General features: G+C 36.9%; 1 protein-coding gene across 1 annotated transcript; it reads right to left on the minus strand.

The window, feature by feature from the left end:
* Positions 1-1559: 1559 nt before the first annotated feature.
* On the minus strand, positions 1560-12082 carry samtor (S-adenosylmethionine sensor upstream of mTORC1). The gene is given in 6 exon segments (XM_074633964.1): positions 1560-4109; positions 4410-4524; positions 5637-5765; positions 5923-6064; positions 11685-11944; positions 11946-12082. Coding segments are annotated over 6 exon segments (1401 nt in total). The 5' UTR covers positions 12068-12082; the 3' UTR covers positions 1560-3476.
* Between the last annotated feature and the right edge of the window lie 5793 nt (positions 12083-17875).

Consider the following 17875-nt stretch of genomic DNA (forward strand, 5'->3'; position numbering starts at 1 on the left):
GTAATAAAGTCATGAGTTCATGTCTCCCATTCTGAGAAAGTGTGTAAAAGTGTTTTGAGGGAGTTATTAACTCTACTGTCTACCCTACTGCTGCTGCAGCATTTTAATCAACTATGCCGTAAAAAAGTTAAAATAATAATAATAATAATAAATTAAAAAAAAAAAAAAAAAAAAAAAAAAACTAAGCTACAGTTTTGCTTATTTTTTATTTTATTTGTTTACTTTAATTTAATTTAATATTTTTTCCAGGGCGATAAATGATAATATTTAAAAATAATAAATAAAGTCATGAGTTAAAAAAAAAAAAAAAAACTAAGCTACGGTTTTGCTTATTTTTTTATTTTTTTTTAAGGCGATAAATAATAATATTTAAAAAAAAATAATAAAGTCATGAGTTCATGTCTCCCATTCTGAGAAAGTCTGTAAAAGTGTTTTGAGGGAGTTATTAACTCTACTGTCTACCCTACTACTGCTGCAGCATTTTAATCAACTATGAAGTAAAACAAATAAAATATTAAATAAAATAAAAAAAACTAATATTAAACTAATATTAAATTAAATTAAATAAAAAAAAATAAACTAAGCAAAACAGTAGCAGTGCCATAGTCGGGATTTAAAAAATAAATAAATAATAAATAATAAAGTCAGAGTACATGTCTCCCAAATGTAACCCTACCTTTCTGAGAAAGTCTTTAAATGTGTCTTTAAATGTCTGTATTTTTTCACATTTTATTCAGTTATTTACTTTATTAGTTTCTATTTGTTGGCTTTAAGGTATTGTTTTTCAGTAAAATACTAGTGTAAGTTTCCAGTATAATTGCAAATGCAGCAAGTTTCACTTACTTGGACTTGAGTTAAGAAGATTGTTTTTTTTTACGGGTCAAGAATGAACTTTTACACAGAAGAATGTTTAATTCAACTGAACTGGGACCAGCTGTCTTTATTTCTGTCTATCTTCCAGATTTGAGGGAGTTAACTCAGACAAGTTGTTTCTGCCTACTGCTGCTGCACTTTAGTCAACAATGCGGTAAAATAAGTAAAAATAAATACATTTAAAAAAATGTAAGCAAAATGGTAGCAGGTTACCACTGCTGGGATTTAAAAAAAATAAAGTTCTTGACCTCGCAAAAAGTCTCCCAAATGCAATCGTACCTTTCTGAGAAAGACTGTAAAATTGTCTTTAAATATCTTGTATTTCACATTTTATTCAGTTATTTACTTTATCAGTTTATTTTTTTGTTGGCCTTAAGGTATTATTATAAAATACTAGTGTATGGTTCCAGCGTAACACTTAAAACCCTGAGGACATGGCCTCAGTGTCAAAATGTCCTTAAACGCAAGGTATAACACTACGCATCATGTGCATTATTACTACATAATGGAAGTAATCCTGCCTCATGATACATGCCGCTGCTTTAATCATGCTTTCAACCGCTCCTGGTGTTGGCAAATATTGTCTGTCACAACTGCCCCTTCATAACTTCATAAGCAGTACACAGAGCAGTATTTTGAATGTTCAAAAGTAAAAGGTACAACACACAAAAAACTCCACAGACACCTTACATTTACATTCATTTATAAAAGAGAAATACAACCATACTATAAGCACACATTGTTCTGCATTGTTGAAAATGTTGATAATGAAGATGAAACAACTCATGCGAATGGGCCAAAAGAAACATTGGAAGACAAATGCACCAATTAATCACAAAACTTCTGAATATGTGTGGTACTGTGAAATGTGTTTGTTTCTGATAAAAACAGAGAAGATATCAGCAGAGAAATGTGCATTAACTGGAAAATGATAATGGGAATGGCAACAAACACACTGCATTACATCAACACTGGAAATGTTTCTTGTTATTAATATGACAGAGGAGAACTGGATAGTTTGTATGTATGTACTGTTTGACCAAAAGAAGCGTGATATCTGTCTGTTTTCTCCAGGGGGCATGAAAGTCTGCTTGCAACATACAGTAAATGTGAACAAAGAAGGCACCTTCGACGTACTGGTATTATCTTATGGGCCCATCATATTGGTTGTAAAACTGTCATCATAGGAAAATAATTACATTTTTTGTGACACCCTTTGGGATCAGTGATAAAGTGCCACTGACAACAACACATCAACATTCCTTCATTCACACTGACAAACCCAACCACACCGGCACATTTCGCCCGTTCAGGGACAGGCAGGAACACACACTAGCATTTCATCTGGTAGTGTCTTTAGCTAAAACCTCCCCCTCCATCCGTCGGACACAGTATCTTCACATCTGGTCTCGCTTGCTATTGCTAAAATCTACAGTTTCTCACCTGTTTCAGAGCTTCTGTGTGACCAAACGGTAAATTAGTGCAAATCTCTTCTTGTCAAGGTGATTTTTTTCCTGTGAGGAGCTCAGATCTTTTTTCGAGGCTTAACTGTAGTTTCACATCAAAGTTACAAAATTGTGTCAAAGGATACTGGTGCTTTTAAAGTCCGTTTGATATGGGTCACTGACTTGCAGTGTTGTACTATTCCTCTGCTAGAGAACAAACATGTATTGGAAATCTAACAGGAGATAATTCAGTCTTAATATTTGTGAGGACAACGAGAGGAGGAAAAAAATTCTAATACCTACTTTGAAACACTCGTACCTTGTTACACAATGAGTAAACACAGTTACAGTTTCACATTAGTAAACCTAGTAATACTCCTACCGTATGGTTCTGGAAATGTTTTAAAATGCTACAAATACCACTTTCTTGTAAAAGATACACAAATCATTCAGAGGATGCCAAGTTAAAACGGCATTGTCACACTTTACACTGGACGACACCAATGTTTTGACTTTTGAGAATATATATATATATGTTTCAAAACAATGAACTTCTTTTTTTTTTTCTGGATTTGGAAAACTAAATGCACATCGAGAATTTTTCAGAAAGTCTAGCTGCATGACTAAGACAGAAGCAAGCGTACCAGTCCAGTCGTTCAATCTCTCCAGTGCAACCAAACTCCTGTCAGACTGCTGGGGGTTGCTGTATTTGTCTTTTGTACTAAAGCAGCCTGCCTCACTAGCTTATTCAAATAGAGACAGGACGTAGACAAGCTGACTTTTTGTTATTGAAAGCTGATTGGAAGATGGCGTGGAAATCAAGGAGCTAGGGGAGTTTAGATATCTTAAGGGCATTCACTTTTCCAACTCTTAAAAAACCTAGATATTTATCAAAATATATCCATCTTAGTGTGTGTGCGAATGCGTATGTGTTTGTGTATGCGTGTGTACTCTCAGAGGAGTGTGGATATGAGAAAATAATCTGTAAACTTCTCTCTTTCACACTGTGCAAACTGCATTGTTTTGAGGAGAGGGAGGAGAAGTGGGAGAAGAATGCAGCAGGTTAGATTTGGCAGCGCAGCAGTTGAAGGGGAGGTGATAGTTACGTAGAGAAAAGGAGAGAGGGGGGGGTGGGGTGGGGGGGTTAGCTGGTTTAGCCTAGCTCTGAAGCAGGATGGGGTCTTCTAGCTCATGGAAGCCAGGCACCGAGCTGCTCTGACTCTCCCCAGAATCTGAATCATAGGGCGTGTCAGGTAGCTCCGTGAAGCCCCAAGCCATCTGGTCATCCTCGAAATCGGAGCGCACCTGCACGGGCACGTCGGCACATTCTTCCTCCTCGTTGGAGTGGAAGTCCTGAGGGATGTAGAGCATCTCCGGGTAGTTGCGTGACACCAGGTCGCTGGTGGTGGCCAGACACACCTTGCGGAATGCGATGAGATGCATGTGGGAATACTTGACGTACTTGTAGCGCTTGAAGCCCAGCGACTCCACCGCGACGCGCCAGCTGCGCATCATGAGGGCGTGGCGGTTTTGGTGGGAGGAGTCGGGCGTGATGATGAGCAGCAGGCCGTGCAAGTCCAGCAGCTCGTGGGCCTTCTTGCAGCAGATCCAGCGCTGGTACGGTGAGGGGAAGTAGGACAGGAGCAGGGAGAAGACCACCACGTTGAAAAGCTGCGCGGGCAGCGCGTCGATGGGGTTGTGGAGCTGGCGGAGGAAGGCTTCTACCGCGTCACTTGCCAGCTGGAGAGGCTGCTGGAGCTGAAGGTTGAGGAAGTCACACTTGTACACACTCTGAAGGAGAGAAAACAGGCAGAAATTCAGCACTTTGAAACGGTTCTGATGTGATCTTTTCTCATGTCGTTTTTCTTCTTGCAGTTGCAGAATGCACGACGCTTTTTGTTCCGCTTTCTGCAAAATGTGTTCACGCATACTGCCTAACCACAACAGCAATGCCCCTGCATGAGTCATTTCTGCCCTTGTTTTTGCTCTGTAATGCCAGCACTGAAGCACCAGACAGGAAAACCCCGTGCAATTTATTTGTGTCAACAAGGAGTTAAAACAAAAAAACATGAGCCAAACAAGCACGCATACCTCAACTGCAGGCACTATGTCAATACCGACTGTCAGGAATTCATCAAATCTCAAGAAAGGGTTGAAGCAGCTTCCCACGTCAAGAAGGCGCATTTTCCCCAGCAGAGAGAGAGAACTACAACACAAAGGTGGAACAAGTGTCAAAACAAACTTTTGCATCCAACAGTAGTAACTAATAGATATCGCCATGAAACTTGTGAAACTTGTGAAACTGATATCTTATGTTTAAAGGTTTTTATTGAGGGAATTTAAAATATGTCTTTGTATCACTGCTCACTCACTGTGAAACCCTTCAGATTATAGATAGGAATGAAACGGGACAGTTTGGCGTATGCAAGTTCTACTGAAGTGGAGATTTCTTGGTCATAGTAGGGGGAAAAACCTAATTTTGAGAAAACAGCCTTTAAAGATAAGGGTTGTAAAATTCCATACATTTTGCAAGATAGTACAGAGGAATAGGCTAAAAGGATTTAACTAATAGATATCAGCATGAAACTTCCCCAGTTGATTACTTACATTAAGACATTTTTTGTATTGGAAGCTCTCTGAAAATGTTATGTTTAAATATGCAAATGAGGCATTATCTAATGCTAACTTTTGGTGAATTTAGGAGAAATCTACAGACGCAAATACACAAAGTATTAAAATAAACATCTTTATGTAGGTATGTATGTGTATATATGTATATATATATATATATTTATTTTTACGGTCAGTTTAACCACTGTTATTTTATGCAAAATGTCCCTTTTTACCCATTTTTATAATTCATTTATTTTTATTTATTGGTTTTGGAGGAGGGTGGGGGGGTCTGACTGTATAGAATAACTGTTGAACATAACATTGCTGTGAGCCTTCTGTTCTGAAAATAATAAAAATATGTTGAAAAAAAATAAATAAATAAACATCTTAATGTGTATTCTGGATGTTTTCTTTCTATTAGTCTGAACATCACATGCAAGAGCCCGATAAAGCTTTTCAATTGATCTTTCCGACTGTTACTGTAAACGTTATGCAAGTACGGATGTGTTAAACATAATTAAATATAGATGCTTTTGATGAGGAGCAAAGTCCAACAATAATTTGCCAATATGACTGAAGATGCTTTTTATAAGAAACAATAGAAACCAAACACCTATTTCATTATAAATGTTGTTTTTTTATCTGTAAAGTCACATTCAGGCCAGTTACTGTAGTTATTGTGCTAGGTAATGGGTGAGAGTTTACCTGGGGATGGTGCAGTGTGGTTGGGCACATACAGATGCCGCAGCCAGAACCATAGCGAGCATGGCACTTTTCTCATCCTTTTCTACCATTCTCTTCATCCCGCCATCCAAAAAATACTCTTGACAGACACTGTGGAAGAGGAATGTAAACACTACTCAAACTTTACTGTGAAAGCGACAGCGACATGTTATAAAAAAAGCACATCCTACAGGTTTAGATGAGTCAGACTTTACTGTCATGAGGTCCAACACACTGCAGCTGAAAGACATTTGAAATCAAGTCACACCTGCGGCACCATTCGATGCGTCCCTCTCCTTCGCAGTTTTTGGTCCAGTGGTTGTCGGCAAGATTCTTCATGGCGAGGGCGTACTCGCTCAGCGTCTGCTCATCTTCACAGTGCTCGCGCCAGATCTTGTCAAAGTCACCCACTGAGAAAACAAAAAGTAAAATCAGGACAGAAATAACAAACAAAACAACCACACAAGAAGTAATCAATTGAGACTTTCAAAATTCGCTTAAGCTACTGGTATCATGATGCTGAAGTCCTGTTTTTGTCCTCTATTCATCTGACACATCCATGCACAGCTAGTAGGAAACATTCACAACCTACTTGCCAACTTCGGTCCTCCCCTTTAGCACCAAAACATGGCAGCACTCCTTTGGAAAAAAAACTGCTACAAAAGCTCAGGCCACACTTGCCGCTACATTGCTGACATGTTCACTCATCTCTGCCAGCACAGAAGTGGAACTGTTCCTCATATAAAAAAATAAATTAAAAAAATCATCCTCAAATTGCCATTTCACAGTTATAATAAAGTCCACGAAAAAAAACCTTCAGCACATCTTCACAGTTTACAGCCTGTAGCAAAGGCAAACACCCTGATAAGGGAGAAATCCCATGACCACAAGGGAAAGACTCCCGTTCACATTTGCAGAAATGAAAGGACAACAAGAGGAGTGGTGGTAAACAGCAGCGCTCTAGAAGCATGACCACCGTGATTCAATGCCAAGCCTACCAGATCATGCTTTACTTATTAACCACTCATGAGGTCTGCTAGTAGCAGGACAACTTCCCTGTGCAGTTCTCCAAAACAACAAACTATTTTCATTTTACTCTCATTATTTTCTGGTTTCTTCAAAACATGACTTGATTGAACATCATTTTAAAACACAACATCGTGGTTATGTAATGTTATTAAGGTGGAAAAGTAGGACAGAGGCTACACAAATAACAGCAAAGCCTGACCTCTTTTTGCACTGCTTACTACATAACTGATAGTAGAGAGTGTGGCAACATTTGCAACAGCACAACACTGACTCCACAATATTACTGAAACTCCTTTTTGACATTTTTAATGAGCTGTTTTAAACTAGTAAAAGTTGTCCTGTGCTGAGTCTTCTCTTTCTGCTGTTTGCTTTGAGAGCAGTGACCTGATCAAATGCATAATTTTTGATTCAGAGGCAGTCAAATGGAACAAACAAGCCATGCATTCAAGCAAAGACAACTTAAATCACAATATTTGTTTGCTTGTATACTTGCAAAGTCAAATAAAACCTATAGACTACAAACTGTTGACTGTTGTTCCAAGATTCAAGATGTTTATTGACACTCCAGTTTTACAAGTATCTTTGTGTGAAATGCTTTTGCTGAGAGGCTCCGTAAAATAAATAGTAAATATAAAATATTATACCTTAAAATTGTATAATAAAATATAAGAAGCAGTAAAAATAGCCCTTTAAGAAAAAAATAGTTTTGCTACAATTAAAAGATTGTTTCCCTTCTTTAATTAAATATTTTGCACCTGCCGTTTTGAATTTGCCTTTTTGTGTTCCCCTCCTACACAGTCTCAGTAGGACTATGAATTTCCTCAGAAAGAACATGAGCGTCAACAACAGCACGAAGTTTCAGTGTGGGTAGGCACGGTAGCAAGTTGTTAAATCCAGGGCACTTCAGCATTGCCGGTAGGAACTTTAAACTACTACGACAGTCTTCAACTTCAAGCTTGTAGCTGGAATAAACCCCTCTATCTAGATGTTGAGCAGTCTGACTGACACTTCGATTTTATGGCTGGGCGATATGACGATATATATATCGATTTATATCGTCAAACAATAAAAAAAAATGCCTAGTTTATATTTATCTATAACATTTCTATTGTGATGTTGAAAAAACAGCGGCCGAACAGCGTTACGGCAATATTCCCGTCATTTGGAAGACGCTTTACGTTCCTCGCATGTCTAAAACTAGAATAAAAAACTACTCTAACCAATGATATAATAATCAGTGAGTTTATGTAGGCTTTACATGCAGTCGATTCAGACCAAGATGTGTAGATATACATTATTATGGGTCTTAATGTCTGACACCTGTCCTGTAAAATGAAATGCATCAGATGTTATTGATTTATATTACATTTGTTGACCCCTTTGTTTAGGTGAGGCCTATATTTATCTATTCTCTATAAGTATTTAATTCACACAGGAGTAACACAAATATGATTTTTATTATGGGGTTATTTAGAGACTATTTATTTATTTATTAAATCACCAAAAAATGCTATATTGTGATATATATAGTTATTGAGATATGAAATGACCGATATCCGGATAGAAGATTTTGGCCATATTAGATTTCATACGTCAGTGCTGATGTGTTGCAAAAGGGTTTTTCCAAACTTCCCATTTTACATCATGCTCTTATCCAGATTGACTCAAGAGGAAAGAAGACTGATGTTTTTGTTCTCAGGACAGACAGCTGGTGATCAACACACACACACACACACACACACACACACACACACACACACACACACACACACACACACACACACACTACTGTTGAAATCCAACCCTGACTCAGCCTTTACAACTTTGAAAAAGATCCATTTACTCTTTTTATTTCAGTCACTGGAACACAAAAACATGAGACAATGAAGCTGCATTTTGTTTTGCATTCTTGCATCCGGAGGGGTCGATTATAGTCTTGCGAATTTTATTTGCAAATAGTTATGGCATTGTTCTGCGTGAGGGCAGACGAGGTGAACGAGAGCAACATCCCCGAGGTGAACATTTTGTCTGAGAAATCACAGTTTCAGAGATACAGAATCATCTGCTCCTACTAAGTGGTTACTTCTTTTTTTGGCCTTTCTTGCACTTCTCCAAATCGCAAAAGCAGAAGTAAGTGTCAGTTTGGATCTTAACTTTATCTGTGAGTAATAAATCGGGAACATTTCTCTAAAAAAGTAGAAATAAAGGGTAAAATCTTCAGTGTCTCTCTGATGTTCTCAGCAGGTGACACTTTCTCCACATGCCTTTAACAGGTGGTGAGTCACAAAGGTGACTTTCTAGGCAATGAGGGATTGATTTAGCTTCCTCTGACGGATATTGCGATTAGATTTGCGATATAAGAGGGAGTAACTGTTTTTACAAATTATTCAAATTTTCATTGAAATGATTATTAAAATGATTACAGTGTGATTTTTTGAGGGGATCTGTACTAAATAAAGATGTTTTCTTAAGTCTGTAGAATATGATGTGTAGGCCGGGACATCTCTGCTGCACAACAGTATTAAATCTAAAATGGTATTTTGACACATTACGCCTCCTGCGATTTGAAAATTGCAGAAGGCGATATTGCGATTTCGATAAAATTGTGCAGCCCGAAACATGTGCAAACTCTTCACTAACATGAAGCCCGACCTCCTGCCATACCAGGTACTGGAAAAGAAGTTAACAGCCATAGGTCAACCAGGTCATTCTGTCTATGAAATGTTTCCCAAATGATTTTCCACATATTTGAATGAATGAATGAATTTGGGGATGCCCACACTTAGTTGATTAGTCGACTATTTGGTTGTTTTGGTATAGGTATACTTGTTTTTTATGCTTTTTTCATGCTGAATGACTTATTTCCAAGAATCGATGAGCACACCTCTGGTAAAAAGTGGTGTTTTTGTGTGATTCTTTGTGGAGAAATCTCAGATCTGTTGATTAAATAACTAACCGATGAGTAAGAAAAATCGTATGAGTGTTATCCGACTAAGAATTTCTTTGAATATATAATTTACTTTATGATATTGTAGCCATACTGTCCACCCTTAGTGGCAGCAGACCATTCACCTGTTGTGCCACCTCTGTACTACTTAACTGTACTAGCAAAAGGTCAGACTCAATCTCTTTTCTTTTTATTTAGCACAAATGGCCAATCTTTATCTTAGCTCCCATGATACCAGCCCTTCCTTCAGATCCTTCCCTGCAGTTTGACATATAATCAGCTCCATGCCATCAAACAAACTGTTTATTTTTGTGTCTGTAAAATCTGCATCAGTGGATCTGTGGGGCACTAACTAGTGTTAACTTATTGTGGGTATGTTGTCTAGTTCAGAATGACACCAATACTCCGATAAATAAAGCTAATTCGGCTGTAAAAGTTGCACCAAATATTTGTTCAGTGCACACAGTTATTTATTGGCAATAAAGAGGCAATAGAAAGTCATTGATTGTCAACAGATAGGCTCTGCAAGTCTCTTTATTAGTAACCTATTGGACTAATGTACACTGGTTTTAGGAGAGAGATAATACATGTTAGCTTAAGTTTGCATACATTTCCAGAACAGATATCTGAACATTGAATAAAGCAAGATTCAAAATTCTTGTTTCATTTTGCTGATATCTTATATTTAAAGGTTTTATTGAGGGAATTTAAAATAACTGTGATGTTTATTCCCAGTGTGTGTGATGTTTATTCCCAGTTTATTCCCAGTATGTGTGATGTTTATTCCCAGTGTGTGTGATGTTTATTCCCAGTGTGTGTGATGTTTATTCCCAGTTTATTCCCAGTATGTGTGATGTTTATTCCCAGCGTGTGTGATGTTTATTCCCAGTATGTGTGATGTTTATTCCCAGTGTGTGTGATGTTTATTCCCAGCGTGTGTGATTTTTATTCCCAGTGTGTGTGATGTTTATTCCCAGTGTGTGTGATGTTTATTCCCAGTGTGTGTGATGTTTATTCCCAGTGTGTGTGATGTTTATTCCCAGTATGTTTGATGTTTATTCCCAGTATGTGTGATGTTTATTCCCAGTGTGTGTGATGTTTATTCCCAGTATGTTTGATGTTTATTCCCAGTGTGTGTGATGTTTATTCCCAGTGTGTGTGATGTTTATTCCCAGTGTGTGTGATGTTTATTCCCAGTGTGTCTGATGTTTATTCCCAGTATGTGTGATGTTTATTCCCAGTGTGTGTGATGTTTATTCAGTGTGTGATGTTTATTCCCAGTATGTGTGATGTTTATTCCCAGTGTGTGTGACGTTAATCCCAGTATGTATGTGATGTTTATTCCCAGTTTATTCCCAGTATGTGTGATGTTTATTCCCATTTTATTCCCAGTATGTGTGATGTTTATTCCCAGTGTGTGTGATGTTTATTCCCAGTGTGTGTGATGTTTATTCAGTGTGTGATGTTTATTCCCAGTATGTGTGATGTTTATTCCCAGTATGTGTGATGTTTATTCCCAGTGTGTGTGTGACGTTAATCCCAGTATGTATGTGATGTTTATTCCCAGTTTATTCCCAGTATGTGTGATGTTTATTCCCATTTTATTCCCAGTATGTGTGATGTTTATTCCCAGTGTGTGTGATGTTTATTCCCAGTATGTGTGATGTTTATTCCCAGTATGTGTGATGTTTATTCCCAGTGTGTGTGATGTTTATTCCCAGTGTTTGATGTTTATTCCCAGTATGTGTGATGTTTATTCCCAGTGTGTGTGATGTTTATTCCCAGTGTGTGTGATGTTTATTCCCAGTGTGTGTGATGTTTATTCCCAGTATATGTGTGATGTTGTTAAGTAGTTTTAAAGGCCTTGCTTTGCTGAATGTAACCTCTACTGCAGTCTGCAGCTTACCAGACTCACACCACACCGTTATCTCGGACGTTACCGAGCAAAACCATTTATCTTTACCGGGATTGCTGTTGTAATGTTGCATTAGAGAGCTGAGGTTCAGCGTTAGTGTTAGTGTGTCTGCAGGCCCGCTGAGCTTGAGTCCTCTCACCTTCTCTGTATTTCCTGCGCAGTTTTCTGTGCACGTTCTTGACGACCCCCGACAGCTTCTCCTGCTCCCTCTTGGCCGGCACGTAGAACAGCTCGGTGTGGTTCTCCGTGAGGTTCTCCAGGTGGTTCTCCGTCTCTCCGGTCTCGACATTATCCCTGAGGTCCATAGCACCGCACAACCCGCACCGCACCGCACCGCACCGATACCGAAGCTGCTGCTGCCTTCTCCAGTAGCTTCCCCTTTTCTCCCAGCTGCAAACCCGACCGGCGAACCGGCGCACCGGCCAACAAACAGCCTCCTGATTGGTTAACTTTGACAGACGAGCTTCGGAACTGACAGTCCGTCGTCCAATCAGAGGCCTGGAAGCGGACCTGCGTGCACATGGGGCGTTCAAGTGCAGCTTGTAAATCCCACAACTCACAAAGTTATCCTCATGACATGACACAAAAATAGGGTTGTTTTTGTTTAATATGTTTTCATGAATAATGTCATATTTAAACAGCTTCTTCCTCTTTCAACAAAAAGAAAATTAACAGATGCAACTTATTTGTGTACATTTTTTTATTCTCTTTTATTTCTTATGTTTATTTTTCTCACATCTCTTAATTAAAATTTTATTTTTCCATTTTTTTCTATTTTTTCATTTCCATTTATACATCTAATACTTTCATACATACATTACATATATTTATAATTTCAAATTTGTATCCTTTATATTTCTCTTTAGTCACGTCTTATGTTTACTCTGATTCTAAATATTATTATGCATTACACATATTGTTTGTGTATGTGACAGATTATTCCACTTTCAACAAAAAAACTGTTAAAAATTTAACAGATGCAACCTATTTTTGTACATTTTTTTATTCTCTTTTATTTCTTATGTTTATTTTTCTCACATCTCTTAATTAAAATTTTATTTTTCCATTTTTTTCTATTTTTTCATTTCCATTTATACATCTAATACTTTCATACATACATTACATATATTTATAATTTCAAATTTGTATCCTTTATATTTCTCTTTAGTCACGTCTTATGTTTACTCTGATTCTAAATATTATTATGCATTACACATATTGTTTGTGTATGTGACAGATTATTCCACTTTCAACAAAAAAACTGTTAAAAATTTAACAGATGCAACCTATTTTTGTACATTTATTTATTCTCTTTTATTTCTTATGTTTATTTTTGTTCTCACATCTCTTATTAATTGGATTTTTTCTTTTTTTTAATTGTATCTATCTTTTTAATTTCCATTTATATATCTAATATTTTACATTAAATATATTTATAATTTTGATTTTAATCCTTTATATTTCTCTTTTTTTCTCTTGCACACTAGCCTTTAAGCACAGTTAAGCTACCTCATGACATGACACAAAAATAAGGGTTGTTTCTGTTAAATATGTTTTCATGAATAATGTCATATTTAAACAGCTTCTTCCTCTTTTAACAAAACAGACTGTTAAAAATTTAACAGATGCATCCTTTTTGTGTAGATTTATTTATTATTTTTATTTCTTATGTTTATTTTTGCTCTCACATCTCTTACTAATTGGATTTTTTTTAAATTGTATCTATCTTTTTAATTTTAAAAAGTTTAAGTGCAGCTTGTAAATCCCACAACTTCCAAAGTTATCCCAACACCCTCATGACATGACACAAAAATAGGGTTGTATTTGTTAAATATGTTTTCATGAATAATGTCATATTTAAACAGCTTCTTCCTCTTTCAACAAAAAAGACTTTAAAATTGAACAGATGCAACCTATTTGTGTAGATATATTTATTCTCTTTTATTTCTTGTTTATTTTTGCTCATCTTTTTTTTAATTTCCATTTATATATTTAATACTTTACATTAAATATATTTTGAATTTTGAATTTGTATCCTTTATATTATCCATGCATTACACATATTGTTTGTGTATGTGACAGATTCTTCCTCTTTCAACAAAAAAACTGTTAAAAATGTAACAGATGCATCCTTTTTGTATAAATTGATTTATTCTCTTTTATTTCTTATGTTTATTTTTGCTCTCACATCTCTTATTAATTGGAATTTCTTTTTAATTGTATCTATCTTTTCAATTTCCATTTATACATCTAATACTTTACATTCAATATATTTAGAATTTAGAATGTTTATCCTTTATATTCCTCTTGTTTAATCTGATTCTAAATAGTATTATTCATTGCACACTCGCCTTTATGCACAGTTAAGCAGAGTATGCAACCCATGCATTACACATATTGTTTGTGTATGTGACAACTGAAATGTTGCTCATTTTCTCTTCAGTCTACGCTTTCTGTGATAAAAGTGCAGCATCTTCAGCATCAGTGTATGCACTTGAAGTCAAAATAAAGATACACATGTTACATTCAGTATGATAAAAATTTTTTTTACAACCCATAAAGGGTTATAAGGATAATTGTGTATATGTATTTAATTCTTGCGCATCCAATTTGACTTGTACTACCTGTGTATATAGTGCCACCCAATGGTTCCAGTTTTATGTGTACCCCACATTTCCGAAGACAGATTTCCACTTTATCCTTTTATGCTAATATGCCTGTACATTTAAGTCTACATTTGTCAAAAAGAATAAGATTATCAGGATTGATTTTTAAAGAGTTTGGTTGTTGCAGCAATGAAAATTATAAAATTAAAATTATTTTACAGTTTCCACACTGCATTTGACCTGATTTAATATTGAATTCAGTGCGGAGCAAAGCCTATGCAGTTGTATCTAAAGCTTTGTTATCCAGACTGTATTTATGCATTTATTATAGAACATAACTCATCTCTTCCAAAAATAACACACAGCACATGATGGTAACTGTGTTGTTTTTTTAGCTGCTGATACGCCTGCTTGTTGCACTGTGAAACTGTCATGCACGGGATGTAATTACACCATAAAAAACGTACTAACGTTAGTTTGTATTAATAGAGGATCATCATGTGAGGTTTTACGTAAAGGCTCAAGGAGTAAACAGGGAAAGTTGTTTGTAACAAAGAAATGTAATGTCAGATCATAAATCATGATTTTTTTCATGTTAAATAAACATGAAAATATCTCTTATACTCTTCATGTATTAAGACAGCACCTTTGCTTCTTAGTGAAACACTCCCTGGCTTTAAACATTGATCCACATAGTCGTATACACATTTTGATTTATCACTACACTCGAGTAATAAAAGTCTTGGAAAGAGATCAGACGGGCATCTGTTAGTGTGGAAATGAAGACAGTTGGCTGGCTGCAGTAGCTATTAAACACTGTGGTCGTTATCAGAATATGCAGTTCAACAGGTGGCGGGGTCAGCCAACATGTTCTGATGATACGTGGCCAACATAAGCTCCACCTGCACATTTAATAAAAATTAATTATTATTACTCTCATGGGTTTTGTTGCAAGGGCAACACTCATCACTTCAGGTCAGATAACAGGGTGATTTCATGTTTTAAAAAGTACTAGTGCAGTGCCCGTCCGGAACGGGTACCAGAAGTGCTGCTTGCAGCGTTGTTGAGAACCGTGGTATGACTGCTTGCACCGCCAAATGTGAAGTTGATTGAGATATGCGAAGGACAGTTATACATTCATACACAGACAGACAGACAGAGATTTCTTCCTTATTAGTTAGATGCTGCTGCTACACAGTCACCTTTTGGCCAAATTGGCATCAAATTTGCCATGGTCACTCAGACATCATGTCTACACATTACCACCAAATGAGACATGACATTTTTTTGCAATATAAGCCCTGCCCACGGCATTGGAGCAAACTGTTCGGAACATCAACAATCCAAAAAGGTAACTTTTTCTGGATTGGTCCAGAGATGTTCTGTAACAAATTTGGTGACGATTACTAAAAAATCATTTCTGAGAGTTAACGTCATGTTACAGGCCAAATGTAAAGGTCACTGTTATAGCGCCACCATCTGGTCAAATTGCACCACATTCGGCATTGCACTCCCTTGGGTCCTGAGCAGTACACCTGCCAAGTGTGAAGTCAATCGGATGAATAGTTCTTGAGATATGCGAAGGACACACAGCCATACAGACAGACAGAAATTCCTCACTTACTGATACCCCTCTTTAAAAACATCAGGGTCTTATAAAGAACCTCCAAAACACAGAAAGGCCTGGGCTGAATTGCAGAACTCAACTCACAGATTACCAGTTTATTAAAAAAAGGATATAACCCCTTGTCCCTGAAGGCTATAATTGGAATTTGAACTATAAGGAATGTATAGAAAGGTCATTCATTCTCTTTGCACAGATAAATTACGCCCTTGTGTTTGTCTCACTTGTTAAAAATATATTTTTTGGTGGCTAAAATGCTCCCGTTCATCTGGAAAAAGAGAGAGTGGTAATCCTCCCAGTGAACTGCACTGAAATCCCCTGGCGACTGCGTTACTGCAGCTGTGCTCAGCTCAAAAAACAGCTAAAAGCCAAAGTTCAAACACAGAGCAGGAACTACATGCTATCGCTAAAAGTGACTCAAGTTGACTCTTTGTTGATTCATTCTGAGACAAAATTACCCAACTACTTTGATCAGGCATTGAAAGTTGTCAGAAGAGTTCTCTGCTTAACTAGATGTATTGTCGACTGACACTAAAGACGGTGGCATGTTAGAGATGCACACATGACTTGGCTCAAGGTTTGCCCTCTATTTGGATCAACTCAAAATAAGTGTGTCACTGTTTCCCAGAGAAAGATTAGAAAAGGACTGGTAATCCTTAAATTGACTTCTACTCCGTTTGTTCATGCGTAAATATTGATTTTCAGGCTAAACCTTGAAAACCCCGGACATAGCATCTAAACAGAGTGAAAACACAGCTTCATACTTCCGATGATCAGCTCGATGCCAAACATATTTTAAGACTGATAAGCGGTGATAACAAGATCGCTGATTTGTTCAGAATGCAGCGAGAGATAAAAAAACATTTCAACACACCAGAAACACAAACAAGAATCTATAAACTGTCCGGCCTGAATCCGGTTTCTTTGTTCTTGTAGAGTTTCAGGGTATGACCGCAAATCTCTCACATAACATATCCCTGATGACATTCATATTTTCTTTTGAAAAGCACTGATTGTGGGTTGGATAATCTGTTACTGACCTGCATACTTTTAGAGGAAATAAAATATATTCCAAGTATATTACAATTGCCGTTTACTTGTAAATGAGTTAATCTAAGTGCAGTTCAGTTTTTCATTGATGCATTACAGACTGAAATATCTTAAAATTTCTGCCATTTATTACATGGCATTGTTGAATACTCTATTCTGATTGGTCAATCATGGCGTTCTACAGTCTGTTATTTCTTTATAGCAGACCGTTGCTATGTATAACAGACCGTTGCTATGGGTGCAGTTCTTATGACGGACTCTGACGGACCGTTTCTGTGTCAAATTATTGATTTTTTCAGTAAGTAGCCGTGTAATAAGCGGGATAATGTACAGCTAGCAGGTCATTGTTGTGAAATAAACCCGACAGGGTGCTGCGGATGGACCCCGTCCTGACCGGCTCGCCGTACATTATCCCTTAATATTTCTTAAAATTGAAATTTCAGTTGAATTGAAATTTTATGCAGACATTCATGGTCTCTTGAAGACGAATCCTAATGACTTTGGCGACCCCCCTGACTTTCAGCGCCTCCATGAGGTTCACATTTGTGGTTATGAGTGAAATGTCTCGACAACTATTGGATGGATTACCATAAAATTTGGAACAGACAATCCAACAAATTTCCTCACAAGATGCATTGCAATAACTTTTCCATGGTCAAAATTGTATTTAATTTAATTTGTCCAATTCTTTGGTTTGTGACCAAAAACCTGCAAAGCTAATGACATTCTCACCAGACTCAGTTGTCCTTTGTATTTAGTGCTAATAAGCCTATATTAGAATGCTAACAGCTAAACTAAGATGGTGAATCTGCTAAACATTATACCTGCTAAACAACACAAATCTAGACTTGTCATTGTGAGCATGCTGACTTTATCATTTAGCTCTGCTTCAACGCTGCGAGCATTACTGTAGGTTATAGTCTTGTTAAGTACAGTAAACTTATAATTAAATTGCAGAAATCTTAATTAAATCTATTCTTACTGTTATTCACTCAGCTGGCTACTATTGTTAGTAATGTAATAAAAAGCCACTGAACACAGTGAATTATT

This window comes from Sebastes fasciatus, chromosome 4 (genome assembly GCF_043250625.1).
Source record: "Sebastes fasciatus isolate fSebFas1 chromosome 4, fSebFas1.pri, whole genome shotgun sequence".
NCBI lineage: Eukaryota > Metazoa > Chordata > Actinopteri > Perciformes > Sebastidae > Sebastes > Sebastes fasciatus.